Below are 22,585 nucleotides of genomic sequence, written 5' to 3'. Positions count from 1 at the left end.
GAAATCTTTTGGGAAAAGTGTACAGTAGAAATGCCACCTTTGGTTAAGTTTCCACCCATTTTTCTTCTAATTTCTTTATAACTGTAGCCTTGCTCACTTAATAATACTATTTTACATCGCTTTCTGGGCGACCAGTCAACTCTTTGCACCATGACTTTAATTTTATTACGTTTTACAAGCTCACTAAATAATAAAAAAAAAACCCCAACCAACTTGATAGCGATCACATAACACACTGACAAATGTCTTCCTCTCAGCTTCAATACGTGACATCAATCACTGAATCCTACTGTGATCTGATTGGCTCATGGCCAAAACAAGATGACATGTGATTGACTCTCTAAACACTCATGCTCATTGGCTACAATCAGATGAAGGAAAGCTGCCTGATATCAACCTAAGCAAGTTGTGCTTCCTTTTTTCTGGTGATTTGGCTATAACTTTTCATAGAATACAGTACAGATAATGGAACAAACTATGTTGCATTACATTCTTGATTAAATTATCTTTCCACTGATAGATACTTTTATGGTACTACTCCCCCCAAAAATGGTGTTATTAGCCATCAAACCTCAAAAATACACTTTTCCCAAAAGGTTTCCACAATTTTGGCCACTGCTGTACTGCGTTTCTCCAAAATAAGACCCAACCAGAAAATAAGCCGTAGCATGATTTTTCAGGATGCTTGTAATATAAACCCTACTCCCAAAATAAGCCCCAGTTAAGATCGTCAGCCAGACGGACGCATTTACTACTTTATTTCCCCGAAAATAAGACCTAACTGGAAAATAAGCCCTAATGTGTCTTTTGGAGCAAAAATTAATATAAGGTCTTATTTTAGGGGAAACACAGTAGTGGGATTTTTTTTGCAGATGTTTCATTACCCAGCTAGCATTGATGTTGTTACGTAGTTGGGTAATGAAACATCTGCAAGAAAACAACCAAGCTCAGAGAATACTAAGGACCCCACAACTCAACCCTGAGAATATTCTCTTCTATTAGTACCAAGCCCTGATGTTAATTAGTTGGGACAGGAAATGTCTGCAAGAAAACCACCATCCACAGAAAACACCAGGGACCCCTCCGTTCAACCCTGAAGTACATATATTTTCTCTTCTATTAATTCCGAAAGGTGAAGCAAGTCAGAAGCATTCCTATTGGCTGCTGCTAGCGTTGGACCTCATGAATATTCATTTCCCCATGTTTGGAACCCTGGCATAGTGCTCACTTGTAAACCCATTAGAAGATCCTTGCCACCAACATGGGTCCGCTTCAGGGTAAGCCAGAATGAAATCTATCTTACCATTTTTCAAATGTTGTATTCATTTGTTGGGTCTATATCAGGGCTAGGCAACCTTGGCTCTTTTATGACTCGTGGACTTCAACTCCCAGAATTCCTGAGTCAGCATAGCTGACTCAGGAATTCTGGGAGTTGAAGTCCACGAGTCATAAAAGAGCCAAGGTTGCCTAGCCCTGGTCTATATCGTACCCTTTTGTCCCGTTTTTGAAGGCAGGGATGGGGAGGAACAGACTCAGACTCAACCCTTCCAAGACCGAGTGGCTGTGGATGCCGGCGCCTCGGCATAGTCAGCTGATTCCATCGCTGACTATAGGGGGCGAAACTCTGGCCCCCTCAGAGAGGGCGCGCAACTTGGGAGTCCTCCTGGATGCACGGCTGACATTGGAAGATCACTTGTCGGCCGTGACCAGGGGNACTTATGCATCGTCGGGTGCCAGGTGGATGTGGCCCATTGGGTGGGTATGGCCCATTGGGTGGGCATGGCTGCGGTGGTAACAGCAGACTGGGTGGGACTAAAAAGTTCAATCAATCAATTCCAACTTTGCAAGATCTTCTTTTTCCTGCGAGAAGTTGAAATTGACTGATTGATTGAACTTTTTTTTTTGTACATGGCAGCGGAGGCCTAAAGCGAAAAGGTTTTATAAAACCCAGCTGTAGGACTGGGGTGGCGGCGCGCGTGCCCACAGAGAGGGCTCTGAGTGCCGCTTCTGGCACCTGTGCCATAGGTTCGCCACCATTGGTGTAAGATAAACCACCATTTAATATAGACCACTGTTTACGGTGTTTATTCTTGGGTTATCTCGCGTGATAAGACGCTCTGACAACATTGCTAGCTGGAAGTTCGTTGGGAAGGTTACAAACGGGGATTGCATGATTCCTGGACGCTGCAACTGTCATGAATACATGCTGGTTACCAGGTGCCCAGAGGATGCTGTGACTCTACCTCCAAAACCGGTTGTTAGTTAATAATATACCAAAATTTGAAGGCAGGAAAAGTTGAGGAAAAGGAGCGTTTACCGTGTTCCACTTCTGCTTCTCTCTGAGCCACAGTCTCGTTATCCCGGATAACGGAGGCAGCGGTCAGGCAGTGAAGTAGCTTCTCCAATCCCGGGTTTTGCTGCTGCTGTCCCCGGGAATGTTCCAGGCTGTCTTTGGGGAGGAACAAGGAATCCAGGCCACCGATCACCTCCCAGGAGACGGGCTTCCCTGCACTGAGGGCATGGATCACCACTTGGCACTGGAGAGAAGGCAAGGGGTTGCCATCGGCCATTCCTTGCTCCAAGGCTGGTGATGGGCTGAAAAGGTAGGGGGGATCCAACAGCATGTCCCAGTCAAGATGGACAGGTGACAGCAAGTTGCCTAGAAAAGAGTAAGCCATTGGGATGCAGAGGCAAGGTTTTGCAATAGGACACGACCTGCTCAGATAATTCAGAAAGTGGGGTCCTTCGTGGTCTCTGAGCTTACAGTAGTGGCCAAAATTGTGGAAATCTTTTGGGAAAAGTGTACAGTAGAAATGCCACCTTTGGTTAAGTTTCCACCCATTTTTCTTCTAATTTCTTTATAACTGTAGCCTTGCTCACTTAATAATACTATTTTACATCGCTTTCTGGGCGACCAGTCAACGCTTTGCACATGACTTTAATTTTATTACGTTTTACAAGCTCACTAAATAATAATAAAAAAAACCCAACCAACTTGATAGCGATCACATAACACACTGACAAATGTCCTCCTTTCAGCTTCAATACGTGACATCAATCACTGAATCCTACTGTGATCTGATTGGCTCATGGCCAAAACAAGATGACACCTGATTGGCTCTCTAAACACTCATGCTCATTGGCTACAATCAGACGAAGGAAAGCTCCCTGATATCAACCTAAGCAAGTTGTGCTTCCTTTTTTCTGGTTATTTGGCTATAACTTTTCATAGAAAACAGTACAGATCATTGAACAAACTATGTTGCATTACATTCTTGATTAAATTATCTTTCCATTGATAGATAATTTTATGGTACTACTCCCCCCCAAAAAGTGGTGTTATTAGCCATCAAACCTCAAAAATACACTTTTCCCAAAAGGTTTCCACAATTTTGGCCACTGCTGTACTGCGTTTCCCCAAAATAAGACCCAACCGGAAAATAAGCCTTAGCATGATTTTTCAGGATGCTTGTAATATAAGCCCTGCCCCCAAATAAGCCTCAGTTAAGATTGTCAGCCAGACGGACGCATTTACTACTTTATTTCCCTGAAAATAAGACCTAACCAGAAAATAAGCCCTGATGCGTCTTTTGGAGCAAAAATTAATATATGATCTTATTTTGGGGAAAACATGGTAGTAGGATTTTTTTTGCAGATGTTTCATTACCCAGCTAGCATTGATGTTGTTACGTAGTTGGGTAATGAAACATCTGCAAGAAAACAACCAAGCTCAGAGAATACTAAGGACCCCACAACTCAACCTTGAGAATATTCTCTTCTATTAGTACCAAGCCCTGATGTTAATTAGTTGGGACAGGAAATGTCTGCAAGAAAACCACCCTCCACAGAAAACACCAGGGACCCCTCCGTTCAACCCTGAAGTACATATATTTTCTCTTCTATTAATTCCGAAAGGTGAAGCAAGTCAGAAGCATTCCTATTGGCTGCTGCTAGCGTTGGACCTCATGAATATTCATTTCCCCATGTTTGGAACCCTGGCATAGTGCTCACTTGTAAACCCATTAGATTGCCACCGACATGGGTCCGCTTCAGGGTAAGCCAGAATGAAATCTATCTTAACATTTTTCAAATGTTGTATTCATTTGTTGGGTCTGTATCAGGGCTAGGCAACCTTGGCTCTTTTATGACTCGTGGACTTCAACTCCCAGAATTCCTGAGTCAGCATAATTCTGGGAGTTGAAGTCCACGAGTCATAAAAGAGCCAAGGTTGCCTAGCCCTGGTCTATATCGTACCCTTTTGTCCCGTTTTCGAAGGCAGCTTACATGGGGAACTTCATTTTTATCTCCATACACTGTGGTGTAGGTTGGGTTGAGCATGTACAAGTGGCCCAATGTCACCCAGTGAGTTCCCACGCCCGAGAGTCGATTTGAACCAACGTTGCCCTGGTTCTGGTTCAACACCTTAACCCAGTGGCGGGATTCAAATAGGTGAACAACCGGTTCTCTGTGTGGATGCCGCTTCCGGAAGTCCATTCTGGGCCTGGGCAACAAAAAATTAGCTACCGGTTCTGCCGAAGTGGTGCGAACTGGCTGAATCCCACCACTGCCTTAACCACTTCATAACACTCACTGTCTTTTCTACTTTTTACGGGCTGGTAAAAATCTCAACCTTTCCAATTTGTCCTTATCGTCCTGTTCTTCTCTGTTCCCAAACTACATCACCTTTCGCCATCCCCTTCACTCACTGGAATCAGCAGCAGGCTGGGGCTTCTTCTGCAGCTCAGGCCCAATCTCATCCAATTTCCCTTCCAGAGACCGATTGGGTTTCTGGGATACTTTCTCCAGGGCTCGGCGCAGCCGACGGGAGTCCAACTCGCCATGCGGGGAAGAGAAACTACGCCCAGACATGGCAGTCTTAGCCAGGGCTTTCTTCTTACGCATCAACTCTTCAGAGCTCAGGGCAATGGGTACCTTCAGGGAGAGGGAAAGAGACAAGGGTCCAAAAATGGAAACCTCGGGAAAGGATTTAAGAAAGACAAATGAGTTTCCTTGTACAGATCCAGGAAGGACCTAGATGTCCTTTATGCAAGAGTGAGGATAATGATGGTAACAACAGTAACAGAATAACAGCTGAAAGGGACCTTGGGGGTCTTCTAGCCCAGGGGTGTCAAACTCAATTTCATTGAGGGCCGCATCAGCATGGCAGTTGCCCTTGGGGGGCCGAGTGGGTGTGGCCAGGGTGGGTGCGGCCTACTGAGTGGGTGTGGATGGAGTGGGTGTGGCCTACTGGGTGGGCATGGCCAGCTCTACATCCTTCGCGTCAAGGGTGCCTGTGGGGGCCTGGGCAGGAGTGGGACAGATCTGAGGGTCTCTGGCAGAAGGGGGTGGGACCGGGGCAAGCGCCAAGGCATGGTCCATTTCTTCATTCCTCACAAAGGGTGACACCTCCACAGCATGCACCCAGGGGGCGGGGCCGACGCAGCAGGGGCCGGTTCCTCGCTGTTTCCGGACAGCCTTGTGGAGCTAAGACTGAATGCATTTCAGCATAGATGGCCACCACAAAATTGTACATTGGCTCCCGGCCGGCCTGGGCCAGGGCCAAGGCAGCGGGGGCCGTTCCCTCACTGTTTCCAGGATGGCTTCGCGGGCCACATGAAACCACTTCGCGAGCCGCATCCGACCCCCGGGCCTTGTGTTTGACATGTCTGTTTTAGCCCAACCTCCTGCTCAGGCAGGAAATCCTGTACCACTTCAGACAAGTGGTTGTCCACTCTGTCTTTAAAAGCCTCCAGAGTTGGAGCATCCACAACTTCCAGAGGCAAGTCATTCCATTGGTTAATTGTTATAAATGTCAGGAAATTTCTCCTTAGTTCTAGGTTGCTTCTCTCCTTGATTAGTTTCCACCTGTTGCTTCTTGTCCTGCCTTCAGGTGCTTTGGAGAATAGCTTGACTCCCTCTTCTTTGTGGCAGCTCCTGAGATATTAGAACACTGCTATCATGTCCCCCCTCATCCTTCTCTTCATTAAACTAGACATAAGTTGACACCCCCCTCTTCTTTGCCCCTTAGATATTGGAACACTGCTCTCATGTCATAGCAAAAATGACCGTCATCACCATCATTATAAAGCATAGATGGGGGATGACGAATTCAGAATTCAGAGAAAGAATTGGAGCCTTCCAGCAATTATTTGCACAACTGACTGAGTAATGGATGGAAACTAGTCAAAGAGAGAACCAACCTAGAACTCTTCTTCTTCTTGTGCCATATCTGTTATTGGACGTTAGTGATCATGTTGGCGATCCTGTTTTTATCAGCAGCCGCACGAAAAAATGCTGCTGAGTTTTATCCAAACCAGTCCCTTAGATTTTGAAGCCATGGTGTTCTTCTTCCTAGAACTAAGGAGAATTTTTCTAACAGAACCATTAATCAGTGGAACATCTTGCCTCCAGAAGTTGTGGCTGCTCCATCACTGGAGGTTTTTAAAAATTGGACAACTATTTGTCTGAAATGGTATAGGGCAGTGGTGGTGAACCTATGGCATGGGTGCCAGAGGCGGCACACGGACCCCTCCCTGTGGGCACACGTGCCGTTGCCCCAGCCTTGCCTCCCCCCGCAACCCCCTCCTCTCCAGAAGCCCCCCTGAAGGAGAGTCGCCCTCGAGGGTGGCCCACAGGGAGCAGTGCAGCCAAGGACATGGCAGCCAGGCAGCGTAGACAATACTCTGCCCTCACACCCCATCATACAGTTGATGCTGCAGGGCGCGGGCAGAAGGTGTGGCCGCCATAGCGCTGCTGGGCTGCCTGGGCGATCTGTGGCGGGCCCTGGAGGCGGTGAGTGGTCCTGTGGGCAGGCAGGGGATGGGGGGCACAGCGGGGGCAGGGCCAGTTTTGGGACACTTGGTCTCTAAAAGGTTCGCCATCACTGACATAGGGTCTCCTGCTTGAGCAGGGGGTTGGACTAGAAGACCCCCAAGGTCCCTTCCAACTCTGTTCTTCTGTTGTCTCTACAAAATGCTGGAGAAGGTAAGAGTTTTGGGGTTCCTCACCTTAGCCGCAGCCCTAGTCTGAGACTGGGTTAGTGGAGCAGACTTAGTGGAGGAGTTGCAGAGAGACACACTCTTCTGTCCTTGCTGTGAGGTGCTTTCAAGAGTCTGGGCTAAGGAGCCTTCCTCTGGAGGTACATCTCTGGAGCCGGTAGACTCACTGCTGGTAGAGCTGTGGCATAAGCCCTGGCTAGGGTCAGTGCTGACGGAGCAGTGAGTAAGCACATATTGCTCCTGGATGTAGGAAGGCTGGTAAATCCGCTTCCAGATGTCTCCTCCAGACACAGGATCTCCACCTGCCAGGGAGAATAATTTACGGTGACCGGCTTGGAGAAATTTGCCAAGTTACGCCTCAGCTGGAGAGGTCAAGAAGGGAATTAGATCTTTCTCTATGCAAAGATGTGCTCTTAATTAAAAGCACCCTTTTTTTTTACGCCTTGATTAATTCAAAGGGGAAATTCACTGCGCAAAAGTCCAGAGACACATAAACAAAAGCCTCGGGGGGGGGGGGGCCTCTCGTCTCGGAAAGCCTCAGGGACAAGATATCGTTAAGAGGGAGAATGATCATGGTTGCAATTAGGACTTCAATGTTCCTGGGATCATTTATTAAATCGTCACATCCATTTTTAATGTGACCGAAAGGGAAACTATTAAACGGTAGTACAGAGTGGCGAGTTAACCCTTTTTGCTGTAGTTTCGTTTTAATGTCATGTAAATGCTAATAAAATTACATCGCAGGGTTTGTTTGTTTGTTTTGGTCCTATTACAGTACTTTTGGTAATGTGGACCTTCAGCACCACGATGCACCTTCAGTCTGGGGAAAAAAGGGTGCACCCCACTGCATTAGCTCTGCAGCAAATTCTGTATTTTTTAGACCCACAAGCACTGACGATGTTGCCCAGTTTGGGTAATGAAATGTCTGCAAGAAAACAGCCAAGCTCAGAGAGTACTGTGGGAAGTCAGCTCCCCAGAGAAGGAAATATTAAAAGGGTAGAAAAATATATTTCCTCAAAAGGGTTTTTAAAAGCAGAAACCAACCCTGCCCCCAAGTCTCTCTGTCCCAAGCAGGAGCCAGCTCTGTACAAATGCAGATGTAAACCACCAGAAAGGCCCCAGCTAGGAGATCAAGAAGACAAAGACCTAAAATCTGCATACCCCACCCAAACTCTAGGAGCCGTTAGCCCCATCACCAGGGAAGCAGAATATGATAATAGGACTAACCCCTCACCATAAAGAATACCAGAGAGGCACACCTAAACTCAGGTCAGAATACGTGACACAGGAAATATCCTCAAAGTTCATGCCACAGGAACAGGAAACTATTCCAAACAAAAGGCTAGAGAGGGTATAAAAACCTACTACCCATGTGCTCAGCCCTTCTTTTCTCTGGTCTTTCCTGCAAGAACCATCTTTCTGCCTCTTCAATAAACTGCAACTTTCTTTCTAAAGCAGTCGCCATGTTGTTTATTTATCCCCGGCTTGGATGAACCAGGATGAAGACTTTTCTTCCCACAGTACCAAGACCCCTGAACACTATCCAATCCCAAGTTGCGATCTCCTTTAAAATGGATATGAATATTGCCTTCCGAGGCCTGCACTTACTCTTCATAGACTCATCGGTGTCCCCAGGTGAAAACTTTGTAGATATTTCCTGGGAAATGTCGTGAGGGCCCTTGCAGCACTCTGGATTATCTCCAGCTGAAGGTGGGAGGGCTCCATCCTGTCCTTCTATCTCCTCCTGGGATGGAAAGGCCGGCCCTGCAGATCCTCTAGAAAAACTTCGACAGATTTGCTCTCTGCCCTAAGGAACATGGTAACAAAAAAAAAACAATACGGGTAAGCCTTGACTTACAGCCATTTGTTTAGTGACCATCGGAAGTTACAGAGGCACTGGAAAAAGTTGACTCATGACCATTCCTCGCATTTATGGCCATCACAGCAACCCCTACGGTCATGGGATCAAAATTCAGCTGCTTGGGCAACCAGCATGTATTTACAATGGTTGCAGGGTACCCGGGTCACGTGATGGCCATTTGCAACCCCTGGATGCCGACGAGCCAAGTCAATGGGAGAAGCCAGATTCGCTTAAGGACCGCGTGGCTCACTTCGTAACTTCAGTGCTTCGCTTAACAGCTGCAGCAAAAAAAGTCACAGGCTTACTTAACAACTGGCTCGCTTAGCTAGAGCAGGGCTTTCCAACCAGTGGTACGGGTACCACCTGTGGTACATTGGCACCTGGCAGGTGGTACGGGACCATCCTAGGAAAGTGGTAGCGGGGGAGGGGAATGAGCTGAACCGGTGACAGCACCGCACAAGCCTGAGCGAGAGATGGCTGGAGCTGCAGGGCTGTCAGGGCTCAGTGGAAGTGCCAGGATCAGCGCCAGGCTCCAGCTGGAAAGCAGCACTGATCCTGGCGCTTCTGCTGAGCCCAGAAGAAACACCAATCAGCTGGAAAGCAGCACTGATCCTGGTGCTTCTGCTAAGCCCAGAAGAAGTGCCAGAATGAGCTGGAATGTTGCAGCATCTCCAGGGTCTTGTGATTTACATTCAGATGCTTGGCAACTGATTCATATTTATGACGCTCACAGTGTCCCAGAGTCATGTGAAGTGACCAAAACCTGCTGCAACCACCCAGCAGACGGGGGGAATAAAAACCAAACACCCCCCCATCCCACCTCCACTGCCAATCCCCAACAGAAATGCTCACAACAATGAAAACCTCGGACAGGAGGAAGAGCGTGGCCGGGCAGGCAGGCAGGTGTCTTGCTCGGCTGTGGCTTGGGGGGCACTTTTTTCAGTGTCATTGTAACTTCGAACAGTCATTAAGCGAACTGTCAAGGACTACCTGTACTTTATCACTTTTTTCCTTTTTTGGGGCGGGGGTCATTAAGTTTTTGACACCTTGCTAGGCGACTGGTGGTACTCGGAGGTTGCCATATCCTAAAAGTGGTACAATGGGTGAAAAGGTTGAAAAGCCCTGAGCTAGAGAAATTCTGCTCCCAACTGTTAAGCCGAGGGTCGCTTGTGCATTTGTACCACGCGTGAAATGAAAACCCCGATACGAAGAAATAATGGCTCTTCCCCCCCCCAAGGATTGCGACAGGCCAACTAAGCTTTGGGCGTGTTGGATCCAGGGGATGGTCACAAAGTGAAACCCAGGGATGATATGTCATCTACTTTTGAAGGAAACAATTGCTCAACTGTTGCTTTCTTGTCCCGGAAGCTGGCAATGTGGTAGAGGGTGCAGTAGCTGATGAGCCGGTCTCCGGGATAAAGGGCCGCGATCTCATTGGGTGACAGCAGGGCCTCCATGGTGTCAGGCACGTACCAGTCAATGGTGATGTCACTCACAGCTGGCTCAATGGCTTTCTTCAAGGACTTTATCAGCTGGGGGCAAAGCATATTGAACATTCAGCTACGGCAGTCCACGCTCTACTTAACGGACCTGGTGGCGAAGAGGTTGAGTTCTCCGCCAATCAAGTGGAACTCAAAATATCAAAATTCTTCACCAATCAGATGGAACTCAAAATATCATGGGCAACAAGGAAGGAGAAGCCCACATTTGAAAAAGTGCTGGGAAAACTCCAGAAGGTGACATATGGAAGGAGATGGTGGTTTTGTTGAACTTAACATGCCTATCCCAAGGGTGTTTTTCCAAAAGGCAACTGGACTTTCTTGGTTTTGTCATCCATGAAAAACATTTTGCCTCTCATCCAAGAAGCTTCTTCAGAACTGAAGATGCTTCTTGGATGAGAAGTGAAATGTTTTCAAGGAAAAAAACAACAAGAAAGTCCAGTTGCCTTTTGGAAAAGCACCTTTGAGACAACCATAACTGGATGATGGAGAATCTCCATAGACATTTAACATGGCTGTGTTCCCAGTTGCAATGTATGGCTGTGAAAGTTGGATCATAAGAGTGCCAAAGAATTGAGGCCTTTGAACTAAGGTGTTGGAGAAGACTCCTGCGAGTCCCCTGGACTGCAAGGCGATCAAATCGGTCAGTCCTAGAGGAGATCAACCCCGACTGCTCTTTAGAAGGCCAGATCCTGAAGTTGAAACTCAAATGCTTTGGCCACCTAATGAGAAGGAAGGACTCACTGGAGAAGAGCCTGATGCTGGGAAAGATCAAGGGCAAGAGAAGAAGGGGACGACAGAGAATGAGGTGGCTGGATGGAGTCCCTGAAGCAGGAGGCGTGAGCTTAAATGGACTCCAGGAGATGGTAGAGGACAGGAAGGCCTGGAGGAACGTTGTCCATGGGGTCGCGATGGGTCGGACATGAATTTGCAACTAACAACAACAACGTTACTGTATTCTTCCTCCTATCCAAAACCCTTACTTGTTGGGCCCAATTTGTCTGATATCCTTACTGTCACAGCCCTTTCAGCCCTCATGTGCCAAAAGATTTTTGGAAAATGATCATCTCTGTGCTTTCCAGGAATAGCAATGACATGCTGGTAACATGGTAAAGACAACATTTCTCATAGGTGATACACAGTTCATCAGCCTTGGTGCTCTATAATGCGCAGGGTCTGATGACGGGTTAAATGCCTACCACCCAAACCTGGTGATTCGGAACCTGTGATCAAATAAAAAGCATTATCCAAGGAATAAGAGCCCCACCTTAGGCTGCAATCTTTCTCCCGGGCTGAGGAATTCTGCCTGGCCTCTGCTAACTTTGGCCAATCTCCTGAGGAGCTGATGGCAGGCAGCAGACCCCAGGCCAAAAGTGAAACACCTGTAAGAAAGAAAGGGCTGGACTTCAGAGACAGAACGGCCACTCCTTTGTATTCATCCCATTCCAAATTGTGCACGTTGCGTACACTGGTCCTGCCATGCCACATCTTTATGGCTGCCAAATGTCCTTATCAGCCATTTGTAGAAGTTGAAGCTGCGACTTATTATTATTATTATTATTATTATTACTTTAATTTATACCCCGCCCTTCTCCCGAGGGACTCAGGGCGGCTTACAGGTAAGTAAAAACAGAGCTATACAATAAATATCTAAAAGCCAAATTAAAATATATATTAGATAACCTGTATTAGAAAAATTATAAAATCCCTATTAAAATCCCTATAAAATCCCCCCCCTAGGCCAATCCCGCTTGATGGAAAAGCCATGTCTTGAGGGCACGGCGGAAGGAGGGGAGATCCGGAATAATCCGGATCTCTGGGGGGAGTTCATTCCACAGGGTGGGGGCTCCCACAGAGAATTAATTCCAACTGCTCTTCGAGTGTGAATTGGCTGACTGCAAATGGCATCATAAAATAATAACTGAATAACAGAGTTGGAAGGGACCTCGGAAGTCTTCTAGTCCAACCCCCTGCTCAAGCAGGAAACGCTATAAAAGTGGTGGCGAACCTATGGCACGGGTGCCAGAGGCGGCACTCGGAGCCCTCTCTGTGGGCACACGTGCCGTTGCCCCAGCCTTGCCTCCCCCCGCGACCCCCTCCTCTCTAGCAGCCCCCCTGAAGGAGAGTCGCCCCCGAGTGTGGCCCACGTGGAGCAGCGCAGCCAAGGACATGGCAGCCAGGCAGTGTAGACAAAACTCTGCCCTCACACCCCATCATGCACAGTTGATGCTGCAGGGTGCGACCGCCATGGCGCTGCTGGGCTGCCTAAGCGATCTACGGTGGGCCCTGGAGGCGGTGAGTGGCCCTGTGGGCAGGCAGGGTGGGGGCGGAGCAGGGTCGTGGCAGGGGGTGGAACGGGGGCGTGGCCAGTTTTTGGGCACTCGGTCTCTAAAAGGTTCACCATCACTGCGCTATAACATTCCAGACAAATGGCTGTCCAATCTCTTCTTTAAAACCTCCAGTAATGGAGCACCTGCAACTTCCAAAGTCAAGAGGTTCCACTGATTAATTGTTCTAACTGTCAAGAAGTTTCTCCTTAGTTCTAGGTTGCTTCTCTCCTTGATTAGTTTCCATCCGTTGCATCTTCTCCTGCCTTCAGGTGCTTTGGAGAATAGCTTGACTCCCTCTTCTTTGTGGCAGCCCTTCAAATATTGGAAGGCTGCTATCATGTCACCCCTGATCCTTCTTCTTCTTAAACTGGACATACTCGATCCCTGCCACTGTTTTCATATGTTTTAGCCTCCAGTCCCCTAGATATGTCTCATCACGCAAATGACGCAGATTGTATCATTTGGGACAGCTGTGTTATGCAATGGACAACAGTGGCATGCGCCACATCATTTGGGCGATGCTACTGTGATCCCCTTTCCGGTTTGAAAGTGTACTCCATTCTACCCTTACATGGGAGGGGGGAGGTCCCGCCTCAGTGTCTGCAAAATTGGTCCTACAAGTTTTCAGTGTGGTTTATTTTGAACTCCAGGTGAGTTGTTTGCGGCAGGTATCTGTTGGCTTAAACCTCACAATATGGAAATTTCTCTCCCTCGAGGTGATTCTAGGGCCAGACATCTGGGTAGATAAATTTACAGCCTGGGAACAGAAAAGCCTAACGTTTGTGGCCGGTTCGTATTACTTCATACCTGACCGTGCTTGCTTGTCTCCGGACTAGCTCAATAACCTTGCCTGGGTTTTCTACGCTGGAATCCATCAAGATAAAGAGCTGCCGTGGATATCCGCGGTGGAGAGGCTGTCCCAAACTCCAGTTCAGAGCAGCAAGGAGGCTGGTCCCGCTCACATCAGCCCGTAGCTTCTGAATATATTCGCAGGCCAGCCTAAGGATGTCCTGGGGAGATAGAGAGCAGTTTACAGAGACAATCTAACGCAGGGGTCTTCAAACATGGCCCTTCTATGACTTGTGGACTTCAACTCCCAGAATTCCTCAGCCTAACCTAAGGAGCTATTCACATTTTTTTTTTGCAATAAAGTAGGACAGGTAACACTGTTTGCAGACAGTGACTGCCCTTCTTCATTGGGGCATTTGTGGTCTCTGAGGGCATGGCGGTTCAAGGTGTATGCAGTGGTGGGATTCAGACGGTTCACACCGGTTCGGGAGAACCGATAGCTAAATTTACCTGAATTCGGAGAACTGGCTGGCTTCTGAAAGTCCAGTCTAGGCCTTGGAGGCCTCCCAGGTCTAGAATGGCCCACCGGAAGTGCATGGATACCACTTCCGGAACTCCGTTCTAGGCATTGGAGGCCTGGAGGAGGACTAGAACGGCCCACCGGAAATGCATGATGCCACTTCCGGAAGTCCGTTCTAGGCCTCGGAGGCCCAGGCCTGCATCCAATAAGAGAACCGGTTGTTCAGCTATTTGAACACCACTGCATAGGGCAGATCACAAATGGTGATCACATGACCCCTGGACGCTGCAACCACTTTAAATACATGTCAAGTGCCAAATGTGAATTTTGATCATGTGACCGTACTGATGCTGCCACGGTGGTAAGCATGTGGACCAGCCTCATGTTCCTTTTTTAGTGCCGTAGTAACTTGACATGATCGCTAAATGAATGGTTGTTAAGGAGTACCTGCACACAAACAATGATCTCGGAAAGGCCGGTTGTGAATAAATTAATAGGCATTCCCAGGGATCATAGGACAGATTTTTCACGCCTTGCATTCTAGCCCATTGCTAGACCCGCTCATCTATATAAATAAAAATGTAAATGTTTGTTTGTTCAAAATCTTAAATCTCCGAAAGTTCTTCACCGATTGCTTTGAAATTTTGACACGTTGCATTCGAATACGCGCGTGTTTTTATATACATATACCTACTATTATATAGATGTCACACCTGTGACAGGTAAAAACATGCTTTTTTTGAAAAACAGTGCCATCTGTTGGACGTAAAAGCAACACACTTCTTTTCCATTTAACCAGACTGAGCCACAGCAACGCATGGCCGGGTACAGCTAGTTTCAAAATAAATGAAGACCAGCTAGGCTATTTTTACCCTTTGGCCAACTCGGTGAATTCAATTTACCAGGCACAGAATTCAAAGTTACCCACAAGACTTGGTTATCCTTATCAAAGGGTTGATCAATAGGTGATCAGAATGGCTGAGAGAGAAGATCTGCAATGGGGCCGAACGTTCTTCCTGTAAAGCAGGGGTCTTCAAACTTGGCCCTTTTATGACTTGTGGACTTCAGCTCCCAGAATTCCTCAGCCAGGCACCCGTGCCTGGCTGAGGAATTCTGGGAGTTGAAGTCCACCAGTCGTAAAAGGGCCAAGTTTGAAGACCCCTGCTGTAAAGGGTAGCAAAGCCAGCAGTAATTGGCCAAACCAGGGTCTCCTGGAACACACACCGAATTCTGCACAGATTCCCAGCTCAGCCCCGGAATGGTTCTGCCAGCTTGGAGAGGGTACTCACATTATTACAAGGCTTGCTCGTCTTGAAGGCCGGTCTGATGTTGGGGCCAAAGCCCGCCACATTCAACAAGCTGCTGGAAGGAAGGCTCTTCATGGCCACCAGCAGAGCATTCTGCACAGGAAAAGGGAGAGAAGGTCAAGGTTACCATGTGGATGTATTTCTTGCCTTTCCTCCGGGTGCAAAAGATGGCATGATGGGGGCGACAGGATAGCAGTCTTCCAATATCTCAGGGGCTGCCCCAAAGAAGAGGGAGTCAGGCTATTCTCCAAAGCGCCTGAAGGCAGGACAAGAAGCAACGGGTGGAAACTAATCAAGGAGAGAAGCAACCTAGAACTAAGGAGGAACGTTCTGACAGCTAGAACAATTAATCAATGGAATGACTTGCCTCTTGGAGTTGTGGGTGTTCCATCACTGGAGGTTTTTAAGAAGAAGCTGGGCAACCATTTGTCTGAAATAGTATAGGGTCTCCTGCTTGAACAGGGGGTTGGACTAGGAGACCTCCAAGGTCCCTTCTAAGTCTGTTATTCTGTTATTGTTAGGTTCTATAGCACACACTTATCCCCACCATGACAACTACGTGAAGGAGGCAGGGCTGAAAGGAAGCAACGAGTCCAAAGCCACTCAGAGACTTCTGTGGCTGAGGGGAGACCTGGAGCTTCCTGGTACCAATTCACTTTCACCACTTCACTACACTTTCACTTGGGCCGGGGTGGAGACTGGCCCAAAGTCCTTAGAGAGCTTCTGTAGCTAAGGGAGGACTTGAACCTGGGTCTCCCCGTTCATAGTCCAGCACCTTCATCAGTAAACCATTCTGGCTCTTAGTCTGAGAAATTGAATTAAAAGATGGCAGGAGAAGGCCATTGAACGAGGAATAACATTAAAAGAGGATCTGGCTGAAGGTCCGACTCCCTTATACTACTTTGAGGACCTTGGACAAGTTGGAGATTGGAGCACTTAAGTGTAGGACCAATCTGCTCAAGTGGAAGCTGTTAGCGGATAGCCACACACCGAGTGAATGCCGAGAGAAGCAGATCTGCCATGCATGGTATGTTGGTTAACCAGAAACATGTACCGAAAACGGTTTGTTTTTGGCCGACGGTCAAACCAGGAAGGTGGCTTCATTTTGGCAGTCTAAAGTTTGATCTGGGCACAGAAGAAGGCTGAGAAATAAGAATTCTCAAAGTCACCCAATAATAATAATAATAATAATAATAATAATAATAACAACAACAACAACAACAACAACAACAACAACAGATAAATAAATAAATAAATAAATAAATAAAGTCGGAAGGGACCTTGGAGGTCATCAAGTCCAACCCCCTGCTCAGGCAGGAAACCCTACACCATTTCGGACAAATGGCTGTCCAGTCTCTTCTTAAAAACTTCCAGTGTTGGAGCATTCACCGCTTCTGGAGGCAGGTTGTTCCACTGGTTAATTGTTCTAACTGTCAGGAAGTTTCTCCTTAGTTCTAGCTTGCTTCTCTCCTTGATCAGTTTCCATTCATTGCTTCTTGTCCTGCCTTCAGGCGCCTTGGAAAATAGCTTGACTCCCTCTTCTTTGGGGCAGCCCCTGAGATATTGAAATACTGCTATCATGTCCCCCCTCGTCCTTCTCTTCATTAAACTAGACATACCCAATTCCAGCAGCCGTTCCTTATGTGTTTTAGCCTCCAGTCCCCTAATCATCTTTGTTGCTCTTCTCTGTATCTAAGCTCCTTAAGGAACAGAACGGAGGTCTCCCATCACTGCTATGCAGTCCTCATTTTCTAGCCCTTACTTTATTTATTTATTTCAATTTCTAGAACTGCCCATTTCACGAGAGCAACTCTAGGAGGTGACCAAGCCCATTGCAAGTGCTTTCTCAGAACAATGAGGGAGATAAAAAATAAAAGGAAAAAATAAAATTATTTTTTTAAAAAATCCACATCACGTGGCAGTATCCAGCTGCCTTGCTTCATTCACCTCATAAGGCCAGGTAAGGCCAAACCTGGCTAGCAACTGAAGGTGAGCTTTTCAGAAAAACCTAGGCCAGGCAGATGTGCTGAAAAAAAGAAACATCATGGAAGACAGCAGTGGCAAATCACTTCTGCACTGAGGCTAAGAAAACTGAATGTGAGGCTCAACTCTAAGGAAAATTGACCTTGCTCTTCACATTAACATTGGGACCACAAAATTCACAATCCAGATTAAGTCCTTCATGCTTACTTTTGAGTTAGAAAAAAAAACCCCATCGTAGTTAGTATTTAAAAAAAAATGTCTAAAATTGTCCATCTGGGACATTTTCCTTACTCCAACAAGACAACTTCTAAAAGTTGTCATTAAGTGGTAACTGTAATGTGACACAAGGGGCAAACTGTTAAGTACGCGCTGGGGAATAATCATATTAAAGAATGCCAGGCAATGAACTTAGACCAGTGTTGGCGAACCTATGGCACGGGTGCCAGAGGCGGCACTTGGAGCCCTCTCTGTGGGCACACGTGCCATTGCCCCAGCCTCACCTCTCCCCGCGACCCCCTCCTCTCCAGCAGCCCCCCTGAAGGAGAGTCGCCCCTGAGTGTGGCCCACGTGGAGCAGCGCAGCCGAGGACATGGCAGCCAGACAGCGTAGACAAGAGTCTGCCCTTAAACCCCATCGTGCAGTTGATGCTGCAGGGCGCGGGCACAGGGCGTGACCACCATAGCGTTGCTGGGCTGCCTGGGCGATCTGCAGTGGGCCCTGGAGGCGGTGAGTGGCCCTGCGGGCAGGCGGGGTGGGAGATGGGGGGCGGAGTGGGGGCGGGGCAGGGGATGGAGTGGGGGCGGGGCCAGTTTTGGGGCACTCGGTCTCTAAAAGGTTTGCCATCACTGACTTAGACTAACTCATTCCAGAAAGGCAATGGGAAATCACTTCTACGAATCTGTTAAGAGAACTGCCTGGATAGAGTCATGGAGTTGGGTTGAACTCAACTCAAGGGTGTCTTTATCCAACGGTCTGGGCTCTCTAAAAGGCCACTAATGCAAGATTCCATTTACTTTGATCCCATCGATGCTGGGGCCACTTGCGCTTCCTGTCTGGTCAATGAGGAAGAAGATCTCCCTGGTCACCGTCTGGATGTCAGTAGAAACACTGCTTATCCTGGGGCAGAAATTCAGCATCAGGACAGGATTGTAGAAAATGTCTTTGTGGAATCTCTTCTGGACAAAGGCAATCTAGGAGCAGAGAAAAGAAGTTCCGTAAAGGCGGTCTTAAAATCTGGGATTTTTTTTCCCCCGCTGAGATGGACACCTCTGGCCAGCTGTGAAGGATCCAAATCTCTTGATGGTTGCATCAGGGAAAGTCCATCTAGCCGAGCATGTTTCCATTTGCCTCTCGGAGGTTTTTAAGTAAGCCTCTTTCTTTCCACCAACTTCTTTGGGGAGTTGTATTTACATTAAAATAGAGCAGTGGCCTTCAAACTTGGCTACTTTAAGACTTGTGGACTTCAACTCCCAGAATTCCTCGCTGGCTGAGGAATTCTGGGAGTTGAAGTCCACAAGCCTTAAAGTTGCCAAGTTTGAAGACCCCTGAAATAGAGGCTCCACCATTTATCTATCATGGGTAGCGGGCATTGAAAGACCTATCCCTAGATGGAACTAAATACAGGTAATCCTTCACTTACAACCGTTTGTTTAGTGACTACTCGAAGCTACAACAGCACTGAAAAATGCGACTTACGGCCATTTTTCACACGACCACTGCAGCATCCCCGTGGTCACATAATCAAACTTTGGGCACTTGGCAACTGGCATGTACTTATGATGGTTGCACTGTCCTGGGGTCATTGTGATCGCCATTTGTAGCCTATCCAGCCATCTTCCGACAAACAAAGCCAAAGGGGGAAGCCCGATTTGGCTTAACGATTGCACGACTCACTTAACAATGCAGCGATTCGCTTAACAACCACGGGGGAAAAAAGTTTGTAAAATGTTGCGCCACTGCCTGGCTTAGCAACAGAAATTTGGGGCTCTGTTGTGGCTGTAAGTCGAGAACTACCTGTAATCATTCTGAAGGGAAAACATTTTCATCTAACGTGCTAGAGAAAAAGCTAGATTAGATATGGGGGGGGAAGGAGTTTTTCATCGTAAGGAAACTTTGGCTGTCCGCGGTATTTTTAGATTACTCCAAAAGAGATGTTAAAATTGCAAAATGCAATCGATATTAAAAGTATCTGCAGTCACAGAAACGCAGCCTGAGAATCAGTAGTTAACCAGCAATCCATAATGAGAGCACTAGATACACTACAGCAAAATTGATAAGTCTCAAAAGCCTTAAGGGAAAAAAACCGCATCTTCACCCTTTGCTTCAAAGGCAGGTAGTCCTGGACTTACGACTACAACTGGGCTCAAAATTCCTTTTGCTAAGCAAGACATTTCTTAAGTGAGTTTTGTCCCACTTATGACCTTTCTTGCCTTGGTTGTTAGGTGAATTACTGCGGTTGTTAAGTTAGTAACACAGTGTCAACGCTGCTAACATCGGACGTTCTTGCTTTGACAATAGATGGAAATGCAGCCATTTTCCTCTATTGCTTTTAGAGTTAGTTGATGCTGGGAGGGGGAATGTGGATGAGAGTCCAGCTAGTCATAACAATAATAACTCAGCCGTGGGAACCCAAGGTCATTGGGCCCAGAGTTGATAGAGTTTTGGCGGGCTGGAGAGCTGGGGAGAAAGCCTGCGCTTCAAGCTAATTGGGGAATGTGATTTATGACTGTTTATTGGAGGAGGGAATTGTGCTTTGTTGCTTTGTATCCAGGGGAGGGGAATTTAGTTTTTTGTTTCGACTATGTAGTGCCGATATGTTGTTTCTCGAATAAAAGATTCTTTAAGGTAAACAATGCCTCGAAGTTCTTTTGAAGAGTTTCATCTGTCAGAACCATGACACAAGGTTAAGTGAATCAGGCTTCCCCCTTGACTTTGCTTGTCAACAGATCGCAAAAGGGGATCACGTGACCCTGGGGCACCGTGACTGTCAGAAATATGAATCAGTTGCCAAGCCTCTGAATTTTGATCATGGTGATCCTGGGAATGTTGCAGTGGTCTTAAAATGATGATAAGTCACTTTTTTCAGGGCTGTTGTAACTTTGAACGGTCACTAAAAGAACTGTTGTAAGACGAGGACGGCCTGCACAATTGTGAGGAAACGTGTATAGCTCTGCTTCAGGAAATTTTTTCATCACTGTGTTGAAATAAATGCCGGAAATAAATCAGCTCAACTCTGATCACAGGTGAAGACGAGAATGGGAATTGGAGCTGAACAAACATCCCACATGAAAGTACCTCATCTAAGGGATTGCTAGTGTGTCCTTATCATTCAAATCTATCTTTACACTAACTGTACATGGCCTGGACAAGGCACTTACCTGTCTCTCTCCATCGCTGTCCTTCTTGGCAATCCGTGCATAATCCCAGCGGTTCCTTATGTGTGCCTCATATTCATGATAAGTCATGGCACCATCTTCAATGATTAGGTGGGGATGATGAGGTTCTTCAGGGAAAAAGGGAGGAAGATACACAACCGTCAGAATAATTCAGAAGTATCAGAATAAAAGAGTTGGACGGGACCTTGGAGATCTTCTGATCCAACCCACTGATCAAGCAGGGGACCCTATACCAGGGGTAGGCAACCTGGGCTCTTTTATGATTCGTGGACTTCAACTCCCAGAATTCCTGAGCCAGCATGGCTTAGCTTGAAAACCTCTCCCTTTCCCCTCAGCATGGCTGGCTCAGGAATTCTGGGAGTTGAAGTCCACGAGTCATAAAAGACCCAAGATTGCCTACCCCTACCCTATACCATTTCAGAAAATGGCTGTCCAATCTCTTCTTAAAAAACTCCAGTGATGGAATACCCACAACTTCTGGAGAAAAGCGGTTCCACTGGTTGATTGTTCTAACTATCAGGAAATTTCTCCTTATTTGGCTGTCCAGTCTCTTCTTAAAAACTTCCAGTGTTGGAGCATTCACCGCTTCTGGAGGCAGGTTGTTCCACTGGTTAATTGTTCTAACGGTCAGGAAGTTTCTCCTTAGTTCTAGGTTGCTTCTCTTCTTGATTAGTTTCCATCCATTGCTTCTTGTCCTGCCTTCAGGTGCTTTGGAGAAGAGCTTGACTCCCTCTTCTTTGTGGCAGCCCCTGAGATACTGGAACACTGCTATCATGTCCCCCCTCGTCCTTCTCTTCATTAAACTAGACATACCCAATTCCAGCAACCGTTCCTTATATGCTTTAGCCTCCAGTCCCCTAATCATCTTTGTTGCTCTTCTCTGTACTCTTTCTAGAGTCTCAACCTCTTTTTTACGTCTTTTTACATCTAGTAAGACTTTCTGATAAGTGATTTTGGCTAATGAAGGAAAAGGCTTGGGAAGCGCTGCCTTAGTTGCTATACCCCAGGACCTTGTTTAGACCCCTGGCTTTGAGGGATCTTCTCACCCGAAGGATGCAAGATGATTTCCAGATTCTTGTCGTAACGGTGCTTATCTGCCAAGGTAATGCATATCGTTGATGCGGAACTGGCGTATGGATTTGCATCAGCTCGAAGGGCATGAGAAGGGCTTTCTAGTCCTGCAGGAATGAAGGGAGAGAAGAAAGAGAAATATTGACTTGCCGAGATGTCACGTACTTGAAAACAAAAAAAAGGTAAAGGTTTCCCTCTGAGTTGGATCCGACTCTAAGGCACAGTGCTCGTCTCCATTTTTTGGGCTGAAGGTACTAGCATTGTCCAAAGACATTTTCCATAGTCATGTGGCCAACATGGCTATACGCCATAGGGGCACAGAACGCTGTTACCTTCCCACCAAAGTGGTACCTATTAATCTATTCGCTGTCAACGCTGCTAACATCGGATGTGTTTGCTTTGACAAGAGTTAGATCACTGATGGCGAACCTTTTAGAGACCGAGTGCCCAAACTGCAACCCGAAACCCATTTATGTATCGTCGGGTGCTGGGTGGGTATGTCCCATTGTCTGGGTGTGGCCAATTGGGTGGCTGTAGCCAATTGGGTGGGCGTGGCCCATTGGGTGGGCGTGGCTGCAGTGGTAACAGCAGACTGGGTGGGACTAAAAAGTTCAATCAATCAATTGCAACTTTGCGAGATCTTTTTTTTTTCCTGCGAGAAGTTGAAATTGATTGATTGATTGAAATTTTTGTTTTTGTACATGGCTAAAGTGAAAAGGGTTTATAAAACCCAGCTGAAAGTCTAGGACTGGGGCGACGGCGCGCGTGCCCACAGAGAGGGCTCTGAGGGCCGCCTCTGGCACCCGTGCCATAGATTCGCCACCACGGAGTT

General features: G+C 47.2%; 1 protein-coding gene across 1 annotated transcript in view; it reads right to left on the bottom strand.

The window, feature by feature from the left end:
* The window catches only part of VWA5B2 (von Willebrand factor A domain containing 5B2), a 43,287-nt gene that overhangs the window by 10,683 nt on the left and 10,019 nt on the right, over nt 1-22,585 (bottom strand). Inside the window, exons 5-15 of the mRNA XM_015823627.1 lie at nt 21,729-21,860; nt 20,665-20,789; nt 18,301-18,477; nt 15,287-15,397; nt 13,496-13,698; nt 11,626-11,740; nt 10,212-10,391; nt 8,607-8,805; nt 7,008-7,300; nt 4,707-4,932; nt 2,318-2,659 (exon numbers count right to left, since the gene is read on the bottom strand). Coding sequence (XP_015679113.1) covers nt 2,318-2,659; nt 4,707-4,932; nt 7,008-7,300; nt 8,607-8,805; nt 10,212-10,391; nt 11,626-11,740; nt 13,496-13,698; nt 15,287-15,397; nt 18,301-18,477; nt 20,665-20,789; nt 21,729-21,860 — 2,103 coding nt within the window. The remainder of the gene's footprint in view (nt 1-2,317; nt 2,660-4,706; nt 4,933-7,007; nt 7,301-8,606; nt 8,806-10,211; nt 10,392-11,625; nt 11,741-13,495; nt 13,699-15,286; nt 15,398-18,300; nt 18,478-20,664; nt 20,790-21,728; nt 21,861-22,585) is intronic.

This window comes from Protobothrops mucrosquamatus, unplaced genomic scaffold (assembly GCF_001527695.2).
Source record: "Protobothrops mucrosquamatus isolate PMUCROS unplaced genomic scaffold, P.Mucros_1.0 scaffold1931, whole genome shotgun sequence".
In the NCBI taxonomy this organism is placed as follows: domain Eukaryota; kingdom Metazoa; phylum Chordata; class Lepidosauria; order Squamata; family Viperidae; genus Protobothrops; species Protobothrops mucrosquamatus.
Note: the sequence above shows the minus strand (reverse complement) of the source record. Positions and strands in the feature narration are given on the sequence as shown.